This window comes from Drosophila gunungcola, assembly GCF_025200985.1.
Source record: "Drosophila gunungcola strain Sukarami chromosome 3L unlocalized genomic scaffold, Dgunungcola_SK_2 000002F, whole genome shotgun sequence".
Taxonomy (NCBI): Eukaryota; Metazoa; Arthropoda; class Insecta; order Diptera; family Drosophilidae; genus Drosophila; species Drosophila gunungcola.
Window position 1 is genome coordinate 2,974,035 of NW_026453178.1, and position 20,041 is coordinate 2,994,075.

Here is a 20,041-nt window from a genome sequence, read left to right on the forward strand (position 1 = left end):
AATTTCTAAGCAAGGTCACTTTACATGTTTTAAATTAATTTATTACTATTTTAATTAACATAACAATTAACAATTTCTCCCTCTACTATTTACAACAGTGTACTACAGATAAGACCAGGAGAATTACAATATTCCAAGCTGTTTAGCTTCATACTCTGTATTTCCTTTGTAATAAAAATACCATAAGTAACAAATCCAACCTCTACACTTGTTAACATAATATGTATTTTCTCTCATCGCATCCCTCAGAATCTGGGTATACATTTTAGGCTAAGTAATTCGTTAAGTAGATCTATACAAAATTGGTCTAAATTGTGGAAATAAACGAAAATAGTTGCACTTTATGTTTTGAAGTTGGAGCATGCCGATAGTTTTGGGGAATACATATTCAGTTACATTAAATGCGCGCACAGCAGCCTCGGCCTGACATCAAGACACATAACAAAGGAGACACAAATCAAACTGAATGGAATACATAAAATACAATCGCTTGGACTCGCTCGGATTCTAGTTCATCAACAGGTCCCAGGCGTCGTCCTCGGCGGAGGCTTTGCTGCCCGAAGTAGAGGAGGCTGCCGCCGGTTTGGCCTTAACATTCTTCACGTCCAGGTTCTCGAAGCCCTCGCTCAGCTTCTGCGATGTGTCCTGCAGCTTCATGTTGCGGCGGGCCGTCGATCCGCCGAACGGAGCGTTCTGGTAGGAGGTCTCCGCACTCTGGTAATTGGACGCCTCGAAGCCGGACCAATCGGCATCGCGGGTGAGGCCGGCGGTGGCCGTGCTGGTGGCACTGTTGCTGCTCAACTGATTGTGGTACGAACTGGAGCTGGTCAGGTGCGTCTTGTTGTTGGCGTTTTCCTGCCAGCCGCCCCAGTCGCTGTCGCTTACGCCGCTCTGCTGGCCCAGACCTCCGGCCAGATTACCGCCGACCGAATTGGAGCGCTGGTAGGCGCTGTCTTCGAAATTGGGATCGTTGTATCCGCCCTGCGGCGAGGAGATGTTGCTGCCCGCCAAATTGTTCCAGCCTCGTTTGCCTATATCGGTGACCTATGTACGGTTGTTTTTTAAATACAGTATATATTAGTCAACGAGCGGTTTTACAGGGCTAAGCGGGTAGCTCCCACAACTACAAACCTTGCTGGCTACATCAGTAACTCCGCTTTGAACGGAATCTAGCAAAGTTCCTTCTTTAATCTACAAACCAAACAAAGAAACAAAGGTGCAAATAAATCATACAAGCAATAAACAAACAATATGGGAGATTTACTTCTAAAGATTTTGTTCCTTTCGGATTTTAAAAGACTATGTACTTGCAGTACCTACAAATATGTTTACAATAAAAACAAAGAGTTACATACTTTTTAGTACTCTATTTTAAATTTAGTAGTCAAAGAATCTGTGTTTTCTTAAAAAAAACATAATTTAATTTCAGTTTTTTTTAGAAACTTCCAAGCGTTGTCTTTTTTAGGTAATTTTCTTAAAGTTAGTAGCACTAACAACAAATCTAGGCCAAACACTTAAATTTTTAAATTATGACTGTAAATCCGAATACATTTAAAAAAATTACAACAAAATGTAACATAATCGGAGAAATAAAGCAAACAAACGATCAAATACAAATAAATTATAATACGTTTATTAGACTCACCTTCGTTGAGGCCAAATTGACTGTGGTGACGGCCTTCTCCTTGGCGGTGTTGGCCAACTTGGAGGCGTTCGTGGAGAAGAGGCTCCAGCCGGAGGCCAAAGTGGAAAGCGTTGAGTCGAAGAGCTCCTGAGATTGCGTTTTCGGTGGTGGTTCGCGTGTGAACCCGAAACCTGCATACTTTCCGCCCTGACTCGGTGGCAAGTGTCTGGAATTACACATGAAATATACAAACTGCTGACAAGGGGGGCTACAGCATATAGTTCCTACTCTGGCCTGGTGGCATTCTCCTCCTGGCGCTTGCTAAAGAACTCCTCCTTCTGGTCCTTGAACTCCTGCGTTTGGTACTGCTGATAGCCTCCAGTTTCGCCGCCTCCCCCATTCTGGTAGCCTCCATTTCCGCCATAACCGGTTGCACTGGGTCGCGATTGAGAACTGTTGCTGTAGCTAGTACCACCTCCGCCTCCGCCACCGCTGAAGCTATTGCTGCTGCCCACACGTGTTTCTGCCTCCTTCAAATCCCAGCTCTTGCCCTGGGCCAAAGTGGCTATCTTATCCCTGTAGAGAGCCGCCGCCTTGGAGTTGTAACGCTGGGTGATGGGTGCCCGTTCGTTCCAGTCCGCCTGATCCTCCAGAAACTCGCGGGCATTGCGATTGCCGCCCGCCTTCATCTTCTCCAGTTCGATGTCCTTCCACTTGTCCATCGTCACGGATCGCACGAAGGACAGGTGGACGCCCAGACTGCGATGTTTGCCGGAGCACTCCAGGCAGATCCAGATGCCGTAGGTCACGGAAACCCACTGCGGATTGTGGGTGCCGCACTCGAAGCATTTCTGTGGGAAATAACAGGGGAACTTAGCAAGACCTGGTAGCAAATGTGCACAGGACCAAACACTTACGGAGTTCTCGTCCTGGGGCTTCAGTTCCTGGAGCACTCTTCGCGTCCTGGGACTCGCCATGGCAACTCGTTTTTATGGTTTCTATTCTATTCTACCCTTTGTTCTAGTGGATTGCCCAACTCTCGATTTCAGTTTCCGCAGCTGATAACCAAGTGGCAAATGAAACTTTTGCTGACGCTGGCGCTGATTTCGGTGCAATCTCGGCTGGAAAGGGGGAATTGGAGCTCCCACAGCCGCTTAAGAGCCTTTAAAGTCCACCGATTTTGACGGCCTACTCGTTAAACACATTTAACACAGTTGCAAATTTTTGAGACAGCTGAGACGCTTAGAAATAATGGCAAATTGGCAAAAAAAAATTAAGCGTGTCCCACTTGGAATTGGTTTGCAGTGTGGCCAAGCTCCACCAGATTCTTAACTGGCAGAGGTAAATACAACAGCGGTCACACTAGTGGCTATCGATATATCGATACTTTTAGGCCAAATGGCGGGCTACTTGAATTGAGTACGTTTTATTTTTTGTTAACTAAATATCATATTTTATTGTTTTTATTTATACTGGAAATAATCTCATTTGCTTTATTATTATTTACTCGGTCCAATTAATTGAGTAATTCAAATTGTGTTGATTTACTCATAATACAAATCGGCTTATCAAGTTGAGTAGTTCTAATACCTTTCTATTGGACCAACGCAAATCTTTTTTATTTTCTACATTAAAAAACAACTAACAATAAAACAATAATAGTTTTTGAAAGAAAGTTTCAAACACTTGTAACATTTTTACAAAGTTACTACTACTATAAAATAATTCAAAATATTATTGGATTTTTCAAGATTTCAGAAAATTTTTCTCCACTCTTTTAGCAAATTCAATTAACCCTACTGGACGGCATCGCCTTTGTTTCGAGCATATCAAAACACATCGGCGAAGACTCCAACAAATTATACATTATCACGCTGATCTGATTCCCAGATCGGACTTATTCAAGTGCCGACCAGTGGCGACTGGAGATGCAGCGCCAATTCCGCTGCGTCATCCCGAAAAAGTTAATAAAAACAGCGATTTATCACACTCCTAACAGTAATCAATCTCCTACCGACTGTCGGTGGATTTGGATTTGAATTCGGGGCTTTGGATCCCCGGACAGGGGAAATTACTTACATGATCGACTTCAATGCAAACAGACCGCGGGTGGGAGGCCACCGGCGAAGAAGGGGGAGCCGGGAAATACCAATTACTGACTGAGGCGCCGCCCGGAAAAGCATTTCCCTGCACTTTTCCCCACTTGGCAGCCCACCAAAAAGGTAAGTGACCACACACATGGCCGCACATAATTCAGTGCCAATGGATTAGCATATAATTATGCACAATATTTCTGCAGATCGGCTGCCTGCCCACCGCTAATTCCCTTTCAATTTCCAAACTTGCGCATTTATTTAAGTCAGGAGATCTTCGGATCTCAGCGGTTATAATTGGCGTCGCACGCCCAAAGGGGGCGTGGCAGATCGGAGCGGGTACGAGCATATAATTGCCGCGGCGACCGGAGGATGTGTTGAATTGAAAAGCCTGCCGGGTAATCCGATCGATCGATCCCGGTGTATGGGGTCCTCTGGTTAAGTCCCCAGTTAAGTTACGACTCCTGCCCACTAAGTGAGCCGGGCGTTCCTGGCTGGGCACTCGCTCGACGCTTTCAACAACTACTTGTCCTGCTGCTGGAGTGGATTTGATGCACTTAACAAATTAGTGAAGCTTTTTTGAAAGCAAGCAAATTGCAAGCCAACTAGGAACTAAAATTCTACAAAATTTTTACAAACACCCAACAAAAGAAATGAAATACTCATAAATAAATGTAGTTTTAAAATTTTTTTATTAGTTTAAGAACTGTGAGATGCTTTGTCGATCTGTATATTGCCTTAAATTTTAATCTTGTTTGAATAAACTAAGCTACCTTATTAAATTAAAATTAATACGACTTATTTGTCAATTTCGTGTTTCTGGGTCACACCACACAAACTAGCATTTTTTATTCAACTTGTCCCCAAACGGAATACCATTTTTTGTAAAAAGTTCTTAATTTTTTAAAACAATTTTTCGAGTGGGACCCGCTGGTGGTCTTATCAGAAGCCGCGGAGTACTCCCCGATCTGCCAGAAATGGCATTGCTGCGCATCCATTATCGGCTCTGTCACTGCTCTTGCTCGGCGTGGCCACGCCCCCAAAAGCGCCACTGGGCATTTTGCACTCCGAATGGGGTCCGTTGAGGTCCGTTGAGGTCCGCTGAGGTCCACTCTTGCGGTCCACTCTTAAGCTCCGTCTCCGACTCGGATTTGGTCTGAGTCCTGAGTTATTGTGTGGATACGATCAAATTATAGGCTTAGGCTTGCATTAAACTCGCATAGACGTCGTCGGCTGTGGGTTGTCCGAAGTAAATGTGGGTTCGAGGGCTCTGGAGAGGATGCGCATTTTATCATCGGGGCATCCGGTCCCTCCTATGCTTAAGTCATCCCCTTCTTAGCCCTCTTGCAACTTGTCAACACGTGCAAAACAATGCTCGAATCGCATTCGCATTCGAATTCGGTTTCGGTTTTGGTCTCCCATTCCCAATAACGTGCAAATGAATTTGAATTTATGCAAATGAGCAGACTGTTCGCACGCCGCAGCCACAAAGTCTGCGCAGGCACAGGTGATCTCCCGGCAAAAGTGTCCACGATCAGCGAGAATGAAACGCAGGCGAAATAAAATAAAATCGTTCGAAATTGCACCAATTAAGGGGAAATGTACGGGCCATGTGGACGGAGGGGGGATGCAGATTGGTCTGCATTTATCAGCGATATTAAAGCGTTAAGTGAATTACTTATTCTCCTGGTCGCAGCAATGCGTTACCTTTCATGTCCTGCTGTCGGGGCTGCCCCTTCCAGTCCCTCCGTTCCGAGTTGTCAATGCCGATGTCGATGGCCGCGATCTTGCATGCGACAATTATATGGGCCCTGTGTGCTGTGTGCTGTGCGACGCCAGTTTGGCTCCCGATCTCATGGCCAAAAGCGGCAACTCTCCAAAGAGGGCCAAAAGCAGCTAGTGGACCAGTGATCGGCTACCGGAGAAGCGAGGCTTTGGCTTTGGCTTTGACCATTCCCGGTGCCGCTCCTCGCCGCTGATCGATTCGGGCCCAATCGATCGGCAGCATCATGCAACCGCGCACAGCCTTCAGCTTCAGTTTCTACTCGACATCCCAGAGCAGTGGCGAATCCAGGGGGGTTTTATGGAGCTCAAAAGACCCACATTGAAATCTCAACATTGCTTTTTCATCTTAGTCAAAAATTTGTTTGATAATACCCATACAAAACATAAACCAATTGACCGAACTTGTTTATTTCTAAATGCCTTAACATTTTTTTTTATAAGTTAAACTAAGTTGTTGCTTGCTAAATGAAAGAAGCTGCTAAATGGAAATTATCAAATTTGTACTTATCCTAACTATATTGATTAGTCTTTATTTGGTCAAAATATAAGATAGAATATGACTTAAGTAGACACTCCAATTCATTGTTTTATTTTAAAAGCCATTAAATTTAAAAATTGAACTTTCATAGGTTTTAAAGAATACCTTTTTTAAACATAAATAAATTAAAAAATATTTTTGTTTCAATTTTTTAAGCATTTTATTTAACAACTATTCATAACATCTAACAATATTATTAAATTAGATGCAATTATTTGAAATATTATTAAAAAAAGGTATTAACGTTTTCTTAAAATGTAATATTTTTATTTAAGCCAAACTGTACATCCCGCTTAAAATGCACCCCAATAACTTATTTATTTCAATGGTATTTTAATGAAAATTTCCCCAAAAATCCCTCCTTCGTTCGCCCCTGAATGGCAAGTCCTCAACCCAGTGCCATTCCTGCTCCTTAGCTTAACAAATCGTGCCAAATAACACAACATAATGACAACAAAGCAGACGACGAGTCCGCAGACGTTGTCCACTTGGCTGCCTTTGGTCGGGAGTTGGGAATTGCAAGTCGGTGATTGCCATTTCAAGATTTTGCCACTCACACCAGCACAACGTGGGGATGGCGAAAATTAAGAGATATTTATAATAAGCACGAAAACCACTTAATACTAACGCCTTTGGCAATTAACAGGTACAGGCAAACGGACAACGGCTGAAGTCGCGCCAAGGATACAGTATCGGGGCACTCGGATGATATGCAGCCCAGTTTCGGTCGCAGTTCCACTTTCAACTGATAGTTCTCCCACCGAAAGCTGGAGCGGCACTTGACCCCAAAGCGCCACATTTGCCACAAATCAAAGAGGGGGAAACAATTTGAAGGAGCTGCAATAGCTATGAGATTCATTGGCATAAAAGTGGATACAATACTAACAGCTCGATTTTAAATATAATAAACACTCATTTTCTTACTATTAAATAGTGCTTTGCATTTGTGGATAAATAAATAGTTGCCATATACACAATCCAAATTTGGATAATTATTTTATTTAACATTTAATAAGATAGTTTTCTGAGTTCATTCATTTTAATTAGCATTTTGTGGCCTTGCAAATTGTCAAATTTATCATTAAATAGTACACCTCTCTTTTTTATTTTATATTGTTAATACTGTAACCATTTATTCTTTAAGTTTCCGAAACTTTTTTAAATTAAATCTCCTCTCTAATATTTCATAATCATCAATTTAATGGCGCCTTGATGACAAGATAAATCTTTTTCTCCAAGCATACCCAACCACTGTAACCAGCACATGTCAAATGGATTTTTAATGCAATTTTTTCCGGTGTAAACCTTTGTTGTGGCGCAAAACGTTTCGACGACTCATTGAAAGCCGCAGGTACCCCGAAATATGTATTCGGGGCTTTAATTGTTTCGCATTCTCTTGGCAGGCGTCTTTCTTTCATCACCGCTCGACGCTGGAGTTGACGCCTTCGGTGGCTCATTACAATCAAACAATCAATAATGGATAGATAGTAAAATAGCGGCCTGGCGCATAGTTCGATTGATTCTCACCGATCAGCGATCATCGAACACCGAACACCGAACACCGATCACCGATCAGCGATCAGCGATGAAATGAATAACTGTTTCGGGGGCTGCCCCCGTGGATTGCATTGGATTTGAGTAGATTGGATGGAGGGGCGATCTCTTGAGCGAACGATTATGGCAGTGGTTTTCTGATTTGACAGGCGTTAAATTAAAATTTAATTCGGCCATCTATATAATTATAGTGATCCATCCGAGCATACACATTGACGACAAAAACGAGGACGGCGACGACTCGGCAGCGCATGTAATTAAAGCCACATTAATCACCCGGCTCCAGCAATGGATCCCCGATCCCCGATCCCCGAATCTCCTCATCCCCTCATCTCCTTCCCATGTCCAATTCCAGACCCAACATGCCAGGTACTTGAGTTCGAGTTCTCTAAAGCTGGAGCCTGTGCCACTGCCTCTGTGTGTCTGCTTTTCACTTTGCTTTTGGTAGCCACAAAATTGTCAGATTTGTCCACTTGAGTTATTTTCGAAAAGTCTCTTTCGAGTCGGGCATCTCTAAGTTATTCCCCCCCCCCTCAAATGTCAAAGGGTGTCATCTTCTGAATTCCCAAACCAATTATACGAAACTCGTGAGAACTTATCGCACGCATGTCATCGTTTCGATTTTATTTGTACTCAGCACGCGGTTTGATGTGGTACAAACTGAATAAATTAAGTAGTAAAAATTGCACTAAATTCTCGATTTAAAGCGATAGGAAAATGGTCACTCGGCGTCGTGCTCCACGTTGATTACCTCCTCCTCCTCCTCCTCCTCCTGCCCCTCCTCGTCCTCCGACGACTGATGATCGGCCGCATTGCTGGGTGCCAAATTGTGGCCCAGATTGATGGGCGTGCCCATGTATTTGGCTATGTACTGGCGGGCGAAACTGAGGGCAAAGGCCGCCGCCGATGCCGGGGGCAAGGTCATTGGCAGGGCTCGGAAGGCACTGTGCTCACCGCCCATTGATAATGGAGCTGATGCTGTGGGTGAGGCAGTTGCCACCGCCACTGGTGGCTCTTCCATGTGGTTGCTGCCTCTCAAGTTGCTGCTGTTGCTGGTGTTGCAGTTGCTGTTGCAGATGGTGTTGCTGGTTTTGCAGATGTTGTTGCTGGTGCTGCTGTGGCTGTAGGGATATGGCTGCTTCGGCTGGCCAGATTCTGGAGCTGGAACTGAAACCGAAGCTGGAGCTGCAGGTGGAACCGCCGGCGTGGGTGAGCTCGAGGTCGAGGGCGAGTCGCGCTGCTTGAGCAAGTTGACCCGCTGGTGGCGCCGCCATTTCGCTCGTCTGTTGGAAAACCAAACCTGGTTGATCAATCGGTGAAGAGACAATTTGTTAGTCGATAAAAAAAGAGCCGGGGATCGTGGTGTGGTCATCTCCGGAGTAGCCAGCTCCGGATGTGTGGTTAGTAGAGTGTGTTGGTGGGTGGATGTGTTCGATTGGGGTACCAAAAATATAGGAGTAGGAGTTGGTGTTGTGATATCGACTCACCTGCACCCTGGCCTCGCTCAATGTCGTCCGGGCAGCCAGTTTTTCGCGGGTATTCACACACGGATAGTGCGACTTGTCGAACTCCTTCTCCAGCTCGTCCAGCTGCTCTGGACTGAAGGTGGTGCGGTTGCGCCGGAACTTTGGCTGGTCGCTGTCCTGCGACTCGCTGTCCTCGCCCTCGATGTCTGAAATAATTTACGTTTTAATTTATTTATGTTTTAAGGCTAACTATTGTGTAAATGTAATTCTAAAACGCGAAAAATTAAGGTATCCCAACTTACCTATCATCCGGTTGGCATCTGCATCGGGGGAGCGGCTATCCCGACTGGCCGAGTCCGGTGAAAGGGCCGGCAGGGAAAGGCGGCCGCTTCCCGCACTGCTGTCTCCGCAGGCACTGCCGCTGTTGGTGTTGTTGCTGTTGCTGTGGGTGGTGTTGCCGTTGCTGCTGTTGGGGTTTGAGCTTATGTTGCCGTCGCTGCCGTAGCTGCTGCCACTTCCGCCGGGCAGCAGTGCCCCACCAGCTGCTCCGGAGGGCAGCGGCACGGCTCCCCACAGCGGATGATGAGCTGGCCAAGTGGGAAAGCTGGTGTACGGATGCGGGTGCGTGGGGTGGATGGCATAGCCGTAACTCGCAGCTCGGGCAAATTCCGCCGCTGCCCTCTCAGCAGCTCGATTGCGCAATATTCGATTAATGCTGCTCACTGAGGGAGCGGTAGCATTGGTACAAACACCTGAATAAGATGGGAAGACATTAAAACTATTATGAAGGAGGTTAAAATGGTTTAAAATGTCCGTCTGAAAAAACTTCTACGAAACCAAAATGACCTAAGAGTAAAAAAACAACTTGAGGATAAATGATTTAAAAAATTTTATAATAAATTCCAAATTAAAGGTTACTTTGAAAAGGATAAAACTAGGCATTTAAACATGTGAATATTTTAATTGATAAAGTCAAACTTATAAAAAGAGCGCTCTGATTTGGAAAAGCTTTTATTCATTGTTCGTGCACCGGATGCAGCGCATCATGACCTGTTGGTGACCCCGAAATGAGCAGAGGATTGACTGTAATGAGAGGAGCGATTGGGATCTCGCCGTGTGTGTGTTCGTGCGTCTCATGCGAGAGATGGCTATCGGAACGATTCATTGCACCGAACGATGTGAACTGACCACAGTCCTCTGTCCACTGTCCACTGTCCACTGTCCAGCAGCCACATCCATTGACCACTGTACACTGCCCACGGGCAACTGTCAAGTGGCCGGCAGAAACCGTCAACTGGTTGCTGCCGACTGGACTACTTACTGGCTCCTATTCTGTCCGCGCGATTATCTCGCAGACTTCGGTGGAGGGAACCCAAAATGAGTGACACAAATGTGAGCACATTTACATATCAATCGGATTCGCAGCGGATGTTCATAAATTAGCCAATCGATAAATCTAAATCTGCGGCAGTGGAACAATATATCCTCCATCCTCCCGGTTGTTCTTACAACATTAAATGAGCCCTCGGCGGGCATTCGCATTACGAGCACCATAAACACATCAATCCAGTGCCGATGCTTGATGCCCGATGCTGATGGCTGCTTTTTCCTCCAGTTCCTCCAGTTCCTCCAGTTCCTCCTGTCAATCCCCCATCTAAAGTTGCTCGAGGAAGCTGAAGAAAAGCTGGATGAGGTGGATTAACTGAAGGAACTCATGAGCTGAAAAAGAAGCGCGTAAGCAACTTGGAAACATAAGCAGACGCTTGTCGCAACCGTTGTCATTTGTTGGGCAATTTCGCTTTCGGGGGTTCCCTGTCAGTTAATTAGCCCAGCTACTCGCATTGTGTCCCGTCTCTCCCTGTTCCTACTCCCAACTCCATAATCGAAGTCCTGCCCCATTGATCGGCATCTGCCCCTGGACTCATTGTTCGCCTACCTTCGGTGATCAGTCGCTCGCGGATTTCCCACGCGAAAATCGTCGGATTCTCGCGCTTGTACTGCTCGATCTTGGAGACCACTGTCGGGGTGGCCACCTTGGGCTTGGAGCCGCCAATTAGACCCGGCGGACGTAACGTACCTGCAAGATTGAGAAATTGTCGATTAAACATATGAACTTCCTCTTTGCAATTAAGAGACTTATTTGATATAATGTTTTTAAATCTTTATAAAATATATGTTAAATATATTTGATATTAACTTTGGCAGAAAACTTTCATTATCTACTTCATCGACATTGGCTAATTGGGACCAATTTAACTTTGTATGGATTAAATAAAATTTATTTATTAAAACTACTCCAAGTACAAATGCTTTTTTATTTAAGTTAAAATATAATATAAATTGTAGATTCCGTATTGATTTTGGTTTAATTAAATCAAATACATATACCCCAAAAGTTAATGTCAAGTCCAAATAATTGAGTGTCTCAAGTGCCTAGACCATTTTCAAAAGTTCAAATGGTCTTCAGTGCTGAAAAGATGTTTACACGATCTTTTATTATGAAACTTTTATAATCAAAATTATTTTTAAAAATAATGAGCTAAAACAGTAAAATGTTGGGTTAATGGTTTTCAATATATATATATATATTTTTTTACTTGTTAAAGATTACACTTCTTAGTGGTTTATTAGAATTCTTAAGCCTCTTTTTGTTTTAGGATGGAATGTGACCCTTATTATTTTTCACAAATATATTTAATAAAATAAATTAATTTTCGGGACCCCGAAATCTGTGCGGCCAAAGGCGTGCCCGGCTGTTCAAATTTAGTAGGTATGCCCCATCCCAGTTGTGCAATCAATTTGGCCGTTTTTTTCCTATTGCCAGCGCCTTGGGCTCGGGTATTGTGCGACTCGCATAATTTTCACATTGTTCAAAGGCAGTTGGCCCGTGTGGGCGTTTCGAACAGGTCAAAAGCCCTCCGGCCGCAGTGCATTGTGTGGCACTGCCAGTTACCAGATACCAGATACCAAATGCCAGATACCTGCTACCTGTTGACTGCCTGCTCCGAGCCACTAACTAACTAGACAATTAAGCCAGCAGCCGGCTTCCATTCAGCGGAGCGCTAATTTGAATATTTGACAACATCAGCGGACTCGAAACCTCAGACTCCAAGTCGCAGTAGTCGCAGTGGTCGCAGAGTCACAGAGTCACAAAAGTCGGCTCAAATGATAATTCGTCGGAAGCAGTTGACAGGCGCGCGCGTTTATCTTGTAAATTGAGCTCTGTCGCTGAATTACACCCAGAGAAAATCCTCAAATTACCGGATTAGCTGGCTCACTCGGACATGCCATTAATTTGATTTCTAGATGCAAATAAACTATTATCTTTTGTTTTAATTAGCACACAAATTTATTGGGGAATTTATTACACGTACAGTCGGATTTTGTTTTCGGTGCAGGCGGTTGCCTTAAATTAATGAATGGACACCAAATGTACTTGTACACTTGTTTTCTAGCTTTTTTTGCAAAACGGAAATTATTTACACAATTTAAATTGACTTGAATGGGAATGAATGGCATCCACACAGATCGGATGGTGGGATTTGAAGCTACGCTAATGAATATTTGTGAATGGGCAGATTTATTTAGCGTTACTTTTTCTGACACACTAAACTAACTTGTGATAAAATAGCAATTTGCTGCTTTTTTACTAAAGGTTTTTGTGCCGTATTGTAAATTATACAATGTGCAAAATGCCCTTAAGTAATTTAAGGAACAAGAACTTTTTCAAACAGGAAGCGGTGTTAGAATTAATGCTTTAGATATGTATTAGTAATTTTGGTGCTTAGGAACGTTTTTTAATTTTCTGCAGTAATTTAACTGATAAATGTTGTTTATCCTAATAATTATACTTAAAACCTAACTTAAGCTTAATTTATCAGATATTAGGCATACAAATTTTAAGGCCTATTAAATTGAAAAAGCTTACAAAATTTAATGTTAACAAAATCCGATAATATTATTTTCGAGTCTTTTTATATAGGAAAACAATGTTTGCATAAAGATACATTAGCTATGTCCAAAAAATATGCTTCAATCCTTAACAGTTGTATACCATTAGGAGGATTAAAAAAGCCAATTAGCTTAAGTTTTCTAAAAATTGCTTTTAATAAATAGCTTTGGAATCAAATGTTTTTTTTTTCCTACTTTTGGCAACCTATAAATGCACAAAGTTCTGTACTTCCTGCTCAAGTTTTAAGCTTGCAATTCACATTAGCCAATTTGAGTGGAGACGATTGCAAATTGAGAATGACATGGCTGGTGTTCGTACCCACAGGTGGCAACAGGTGTGCGGCTGCTGCAGACTTCCTCAGTGGGAAGGAAGGGGGAAAACAAGGCGAAAAAGGGGAGAAGGAGGGGAAAAGTGGATGAGAGGGTGTCCAGGTGCAGGTGCAGGTGGGGGCGATGGCGATTGCCAATCGATTTGTCTTGTATACGTGACCCCACAACGGAGCCGTGCAAATCGATTGGGACGCTTGGGGACACTTGGCGATTGCATTTGGGGCGCGTGTTTTGTGGTTCCGCGTTATGCCGCTGATTGCATTGGTCAGGGTGGTCTGGTCTGGTCTGGACCACGTTTGCCCAGCCCTCCCTCCTCTTTCCCCCACCCCCTTATTCACTACCCTTGAGTTACCACAATTTAACTTACCCAACAGCTTAGAAACAGCTCCTTGCTGGGAGAGCATGTGCTGGGCCAGGTCGTATCCTCTAAGGCCAAAGCGGGATAGCTCCAGTAGGCGATGCTGCGAGGCCAGTGCGTTGAGGTTCGTGGCCGCCGCCGCTGCTGCCGCCCCCGCAGCCCCCGGTCCCGCCGGCGCTGCACTGCCTCCGCAGAAGATCCCGCCCAGGCCCGGAGCAGGGGGAGTGCTCTGGGTCAGTATGGGCGTGGAGGGGCTCAAGCTGTGCGGCTGGGCGAGCACTGAAATGCGAGGGTAAGAAATCATTAGTACACAAAAAATAAAGGGAATGGGTTCCCAACCAAAAAAGGGATAGGAAACGGAATAAAAAACATAAAGAGGTTTTTTCAGTTGTTTCTAATTATTTGCCTATAAATTAGGTATAACTGCTTTTATAAACTCTTTTTAATTATTCGTTAGATTAAGGGTGGTGATTAGGTTTTCGCATATATTTGGAAATAGATTTAATTTAAAATTAAACAAGGTGTACAAAAATGTAATGACTAAAAGTAAAAGTAAATTAAAGATAAAAGGTTTAAAAACCATTGAGAATCCTTTTTTATATGGAGAATTTGGCCTACCTATCGTCAAAAGAATCCCTTAATTTTAATCATAGATTAATTTTCTAATTAATGTCAATACATACTTGAAAAAAACCATCAAATTAAATTTGAAAGATAATTTAAAGCATTTTGACACATTTTAAGTTTATATTTAAAAGTAGCATTTCCTGCCTTTATAATTGCTTCTAGGAGTGCTTTTGTTAGCCAGTAAATTCAAAAACAGAATGTAATTTTGTTAATTAAAAAATACAATTGCCTTTCTTTGAGTGTAGAGGCGCAAAATCATTAAACGTCAATTGGAATTTAAACGAAGCTGTTGCCGGCATTCCGCGCGTGACACAGAAACACCAAGAAATTTGTACCCTGATCATCGAGTGGGGCCTCGAAGATTTTGGGGGGAAGACTGGTAAGTGGGACAACGAGATGCCTGGACAAATTTCGGTGTGTTTTTGATCGACGACGTCAAAGTCAGAGTCAGAGTCAGATCAGAGCCAGCCAGAGTCAATGCCGATCCAAGAGCACTCCGTCCAGTGGCGGAAGTGTCAACGTTTATGGGCATAATGGACGCGGTGTGGTCCATTACCGCTGACACCGACTGCTGATTCCAGTCGGAATTTATGAAATTCTCGCTGGCAATTTGTTGGACCTGGACACTCTGGATCGGAATCAGAATCGCAATCGGAATCGGAATGGGAATGGGAATGGGAATGGGAATGAGAATGGGAATCGGACGGGAGATCACTTGTCAGAGTGGTGGCAGCAATTGGCCATTCCTCGGATGTAGAAGCTTTTATGTTCATTTTGACATTTTATCTGATCGCGAGAACTGCACACATTTTAACACCTCTTTTTTGGTGCGATCGAGCTCCGTGTGTGGCGACGGCATGCCAGTCGTTCCCAGTTTCCAGTATGCACTTCGATCGGGGATCGGGATCGGGATCGGGAATCAGCTCCTTGGCTAATTAAACTCCATGCATATGGGGACCACGACCATCCGGGCTTACTCCATTTAAAAGTGGCCGCGGCAATTTGCTGCACTCGCATGTTGCGCCAATTGTTGTGGCCGCGGTTATGGCCATGCTTGATTTATGCCGCCGCAACAGCCGGCCAACTTGGATGTCAACAGCGCTCGGTGCCTCCGTATTGCCCCAGTCCCAGTCTCAGTTGCAGTGCCATTCTCAGTCCAGATTCAATGTAAAGTCGGAGCGGGATCGACCGATGATTTACTACGCAATGCGACAGCTCCGACTGCCCCGCGATGCGCCTCAGTCAATTGCAAAAGCGGCTTAAAATCGCTGGAACCACGGCCCAAAACCCGAACCCTTCATCCTGCGCCTCAAGCCTATGCACAGAAAAAAATATGCATAAAAAACTTTTAAATTTGTCTATCATAAGTCCAATAAACTTTTATGTGGGACATGGTTTTCTGACAAACAATACTTTTGAAGAACCAACTTTTCAACCAACATGAACAATAAAAAATAAAATTCAGATTTTTAAGTATTTATACACATTTTAAAATATTTGGAACTTTTAAAATATTTAAGTGTAAAGGCGAAAGATTGACTGTTATGCCTAACCCAATAAATATATATATTTTTTTACTCAGTTGCCTAAACAGAATTAACCATTCTTCATAGCTTTTTAAGCAATTTTTCCAAAAACAGAACAAATATTTCCCTGATTAACATAAGATAAAGTTTAGGTTTCTAAATTGTAGCTCGAAATTTCGAAATGATATAACTAATTTATTTTTTACTGTGTATCCACTCGCACGTCACCGTGAGACTTATAACAAGAAGCGATGCCGATCGTACTCGGACTGAAGCTCGAACTCGGGATCGCAGCTTGCCACAAGTGATGATCGCCTCGGAATTCAATTGATAGTTTGATTTATTGCTACCGGTAACTTTTTGCCGCTGCTCCTCCCGGTCGCCCCTTTTTGCCCCTCTTCCAGGCACTGCATATAAATTAAAGTTGCTCGCTTTTTATGTGGCTCCTCAAAGCATCCTCATCTTCAACCACATCCCCATATCCCCATTCCCATCTCAGCCCCTTCAGTTAGTGCTCGCTGATCTTGTTTGTCGCGCGCAGCGCATTACTCGTCCTCTAAAGCTTCTGGTTTTTACTGCCAGTGCGCATTACTGCGATCTTCGCACATTTTCCTAAGCTCCAAGAATTCCGCCGAGGGGTGATGTACTCTTACATAAGTCACTCTAATTTTATGCCATCCTTTATTGGATTTTATTGTACGGTTGTGGATTATAGTTTGCTATTAAATTGTGGTTAACCATAGGCATAAAACCATGAAATTGTAAATTAAACACTTCCAAATTTTAAGAGAGTTTAAGTGTATTTAAATTAATTTGTTTTTTGTATTTATTTTACTAATTTGAAGATTGACACAATTGCCTGCTTATTTTGAATTGGGCTATTAACCATTGCCGTTGAAGCATTTAATTTAATAATTTACTTTTACTTCACTTTTACTGAATTTTTTCAATCAAAAAGTTAGTTAACACTGTTTCTTAAAATAAACTCTTTGAAAGATAAAAAGCCAACATTTATTAAGAAGTTTTCCTAAAATGCTTTGCAACATATTTTTATCTTTGCATCTCCTTTTAAATATGAAATCATTTAAGATAATAAAACAAGCAAAAATGTGTCTGTAATCAAAAAAAAGGTGACACACTTGAGGTAATATTACTGTTTCCTTTTTAAAACGTTATAAAAAGACGCAAAGAGTCGTGAAATGATCACCCCAATTCCTTAGGCGGTAAAACCACCAACTGGGGTGACACACATATTCATATACGTAACGTAAGGAGTTCGGACCATGTGCATTTTCGAAGCAAACCAAACCATAGCAAACCGAACTGAGGCACTCTTCAAAATCATTGTGCACACCTTTTATACGCTTGGCTTTCTAAGAATAATGCGAATACACGCACCACGTAACCTGAGACCCCTAAGTATGGTTTCTGCCCTATGCTTAAACTTCAATGTATGCCATGTACCTCCTTGGACCCCCTTAACCCCCTGAGTCTCCGGTTTGGGGTCTCGGTGTCTCTTTTTCAACGTGTCTCTTTTCCTCGACTGGGGCTCTTTTTATAATTATTTATTTATTGTGCAACTTCCAACACCTTCTAGAGACAAGTCAAAGCTTTGCTCGCCCCCTCCCGATAGCCACAAAATCCCCTTTTTTCCATCCCGGACACTGTGTGTATCTTGCAGATACATTCGATGGCCGCCGACGTGAACTAATTTTATTTGACAACCCATACTTGTGCAAAACAAATTGCCACTGATGTGCGAAAGACCAAAACAGTTGCCACAGTTGTTGTGTGTTGCTGCTGCGGTGTTGCTGCTGCTGCTGCTGCGTTGCTTTTGCTGTTGTGAAATTTCCAAATCATTGCACTTCTCCAGCAGGCATTTGACTAGTGCCACCAGTTTCTTGTGGCTGGCTTTTGTTTTAAACTGTTTCGGGCCCCCGATTTCGATATCCCTGTCATTTCACGGAATTCGCCGAAAACTTGCGGCTCACTTGGAGCGTGCAGCAATAGCAACGGCAACCTCAACACCAACAGCAAAAGTCGAGGCGATAGCAGCAACATCAGCGGTGTCAGGACAGCATTGAAAGGAAAATCTACATACAAATTAACAGATCTATTCGCAACAGCAACATAAGTATATTGTAAAAGGAAGTATTAGGTAAAGAAGCCGAAAATATGTTTATGATGTTATTATTATAAGCTTGCATTGTAATATTCAACTGTAAAACAGTACTAATGTGTTTGACTTTTAATATAAGGTTTTTGTTTTACATCACAATATAATTGTATGCCTCTTTAAAAAATATTTTTTTTTAAATATATCAAAAATGTTATACAAAGTGAATACTTAAGCTCTTCTATAAATTGGTTTCTAAAAATTGTAGTCAAATATATTTGGGCTTCAAAAACTATAGTACTCTTTTAATGAATGCAGTCGTACCACAAATAATTGATTATTTAAGATTTATGTTAACAAAGAACGAAAATAATATTTTTTGAAATAATCTTGAGGATATTTAAATTATTAGATAAACTAAGGTGTTCAATGCCTTAATATAAACAGAGCAACAAAATTAGAGATCATATATATTCAGTTAAATTAGAACATACGAACTTTTATTAGAAAATCTAAAAGAAATGAAAATTTATTGGAATAAGAACAATCTGTTTCTCGGTCAATTTTGTAAAATAATTAATTTTTATCCATAAAAATAGATTTTAAAAAAATTTTTCTTTAAAATAAATAAAAATGTTTAGGCCAGTATTTAACTGATTTCCTTGCTTAAATTTAAAAATATTGATTTTTACCACTAACCTGTGGGTGCTGCCGTGGGCGAAACGGGCGTGATCGCCGACGGCTGTCCGACGCCTCCGGCGGGGCTGCCCAAAAGTTGCAGATGCGACGGCAATGGGACGGCGGCCATGGGCATGATTGCACCCGGGGATTCAGCGCTCCCAGGAATTCCAGATGTTGCTCTTGGTGAGGAAACTTTAGTAGTAGTCCTTGTGGGGCCGGGGATGTGGTGGTTGCCATGCCACGCTTCCAAATTGTAAGATCAGTAGAAGGGAGGGATTAAATTAAGGGCATTTTAGGGGCCTTGTTTTTCCGACGGTTTTTTTGAGGGTAATTTTTTTGTTTTCTTGTAGCCGCCACTAGAAAACGCGTACCGGAACCGCTCGTCTGTGTGGCTGCCGTTGGTGTTGCTGCTGTTGCCCGTGTTGATGTTGCTAGTATTGCTGTTGCCGTCGTGTTGTTGCTGCTGCTCAACGCTCGCTGACTCGACGCGCACCGCACTTCGCACTCAAACTCAACGCCCGCCGACTCGCTGAATGAGACTGAGCTCAGAGCCACCGGCAGCGGAATATCTTACTTGGCTAAAACTTGGATCGGGTTGCTTTTGCTGTTGCTGTTGCTGTTACTGTTGCTGCATTCTGGTTTGCCTGTGGTTGTGGTCGGTTTGCCACTGAGCATTCAGAGGTTTTTTTCCCTTGTGAGTGTAGTGTGTACGTACGTACGTTTGAGCGTCGACCCATTGAGCGCTTCACTGTGAAAATGAGAGGTAAAACAAAAAAAAAAGCAAGGAAAAAAAAAACAAAGGCAACGAAACCCAAACCGAAACAGTTGTAAAAGTTCAATAATTAATTACTCGGGCATTCGATTTCAGTGCATTGTTTATCAAACTTTCAGGCTAGACTTGCGCTACCAGTTGCTTTCGAGTTGCTTTTAATTGACGACCGATTTTGTTTGGTAATACGTGGTGTTTGCGGGTTGGAAAAGTTTTTTTATGGATATGCCGACACCAAGAAAAGGCTGTCAATCATCGACTACAAAAAGAAACACTGAAAATAAAGCGAACAATATTACTTTTAAAATTGATTTGTTATTTGGTTTGGTTTCGATTTAGCCTTTAAGAAGGATTCAAAATAATAAGGTTAGATCAATACAAAATTAATTCTTATAAAGATTTAAGCATATCCCAAATTTTATTTACTTACGCCTAAGATATCGGTTTTAAATTTAAATTAATATTTTACCACTTTTTTAAAGTATCAAATTAAAGAAAATTTAAATAAATCTAGCCTAGCTGGCAAAGGCTGTTGACTTTCCACTTGTAGTTGATTAAATAGTTGCAATTACAAATATTTTTTTATTATTAACAAGTTTGGATGCTTCAAATATATTTACAAC

General features: G+C 42.6%; 2 protein-coding genes and 1 long non-coding RNA gene across 5 annotated transcripts; all 3 read right to left on the reverse strand.

Moving 5' to 3' along the window:
* Positions 1-203: 203 nt before the first annotated feature.
* LOC128257650 (ADP-ribosylation factor GTPase-activating protein 1) lies at positions 204-2,943 on the reverse strand. Of its 2 annotated transcripts, XM_052988744.1 has the most exons (5): positions 2,542-2,943; positions 1,913-2,475; positions 1,646-1,850; positions 1,132-1,191; positions 204-1,044 (listed from the first exon to the last, which is right to left on the reverse strand). In XM_052988744.1, exons 1-5 carry the CDS (start codon positions 2,599-2,601, stop codon positions 508-510), a joined length of 1,425 nt encoding a protein of 474 aa, XP_052844704.1. In that variant the 5' UTR covers positions 2,602-2,943; the 3' UTR covers positions 204-507. The 2 variants fall into 2 exon arrangements, with proteins under 2 accessions (XP_052844704.1, XP_052844705.1); XM_052988745.1 differs by lacking the exon at positions 1,132-1,191.
* A 5,246-nt stretch (positions 2,944-8,189) lies between these two features.
* Positions 8,190-19,558, reverse strand: LOC128257649 (paired box protein Pax-7). Of its 2 annotated transcripts, none has more exons than XM_052988742.1 (6): positions 18,668-19,558; positions 13,709-13,978; positions 10,997-11,137; positions 9,363-9,812; positions 9,082-9,266; positions 8,190-8,894 (listed from the first exon to the last, which is right to left on the reverse strand). In XM_052988742.1, exons 1-6 carry the CDS (start codon positions 18,780-18,782, stop codon positions 8,316-8,318), a joined length of 1,740 nt encoding a protein of 579 aa, XP_052844702.1. In that variant the 5' UTR covers positions 18,783-19,558; the 3' UTR covers positions 8,190-8,315. The 2 variants fall into 2 exon arrangements, with proteins under 2 accessions (XP_052844702.1, XP_052844703.1); XM_052988743.1 differs by having other exon boundaries at positions 8,395-8,877; positions 18,668-19,553.
* On the reverse strand, positions 10,018-10,988 carry LOC128257653 (uncharacterized). Its single transcript, XR_008267887.1, has 2 exons — positions 10,834-10,988; positions 10,018-10,779 (listed from the first exon to the last, which is right to left on the reverse strand). It is a non-coding gene; the product is annotated as an uncharacterized LOC128257653 (long non-coding RNA).
* Positions 19,559-20,041: the final 483 nt, after the last annotated feature.

What these genes read in the sequence shown, in the direction of transcription:
- LOC128257649 (XM_052988742.1), bottom strand. Translation starts at nt 18,782, where the DNA reads ATGCCCATGGCCGCCGTCCCATTGCCGTCGCATCTGCAACTTTTGGGC. An exon ending in AGCTGTTTCTAAGCTGTTGG is followed by an intron (nt 11,138 to 13,708) that starts GTAAGTTAAATT and finishes TCAATCTTGCAG; the next exon opens with GTACGTTACGTCCGCCGGGT. An exon ending in CGAGCGACTGATCACCGAAG is followed by an intron (nt 9,813 to 10,996) that starts GTAGGCGAACAA and finishes CATCTTATTCAG; the next exon opens with GTGTTTGTACCAATGCTACC.
- LOC128257650 (XM_052988744.1), bottom strand. Translation starts at nt 2,601, where the DNA reads ATGGCGAGTCCCAGGACGCGAAGAGTGCTCCAGGAACTGAAGCCCCAG. An exon ending in AGCCCCAGGACGAGAACTCC is followed by an intron (nt 2,476 to 2,541) that starts GTAAGTGTTTGG and finishes TATTTCCCACAG; the next exon opens with AAATGCTTCGAGTGCGGCAC. An exon ending in TCAATTTGGCCTCAACGAAG is followed by an intron (nt 1,192 to 1,645) that starts GTGAGTCTAATA and finishes TTTGGTTTGTAG; the next exon opens with ATTAAAGAAGGAACTTTGCT.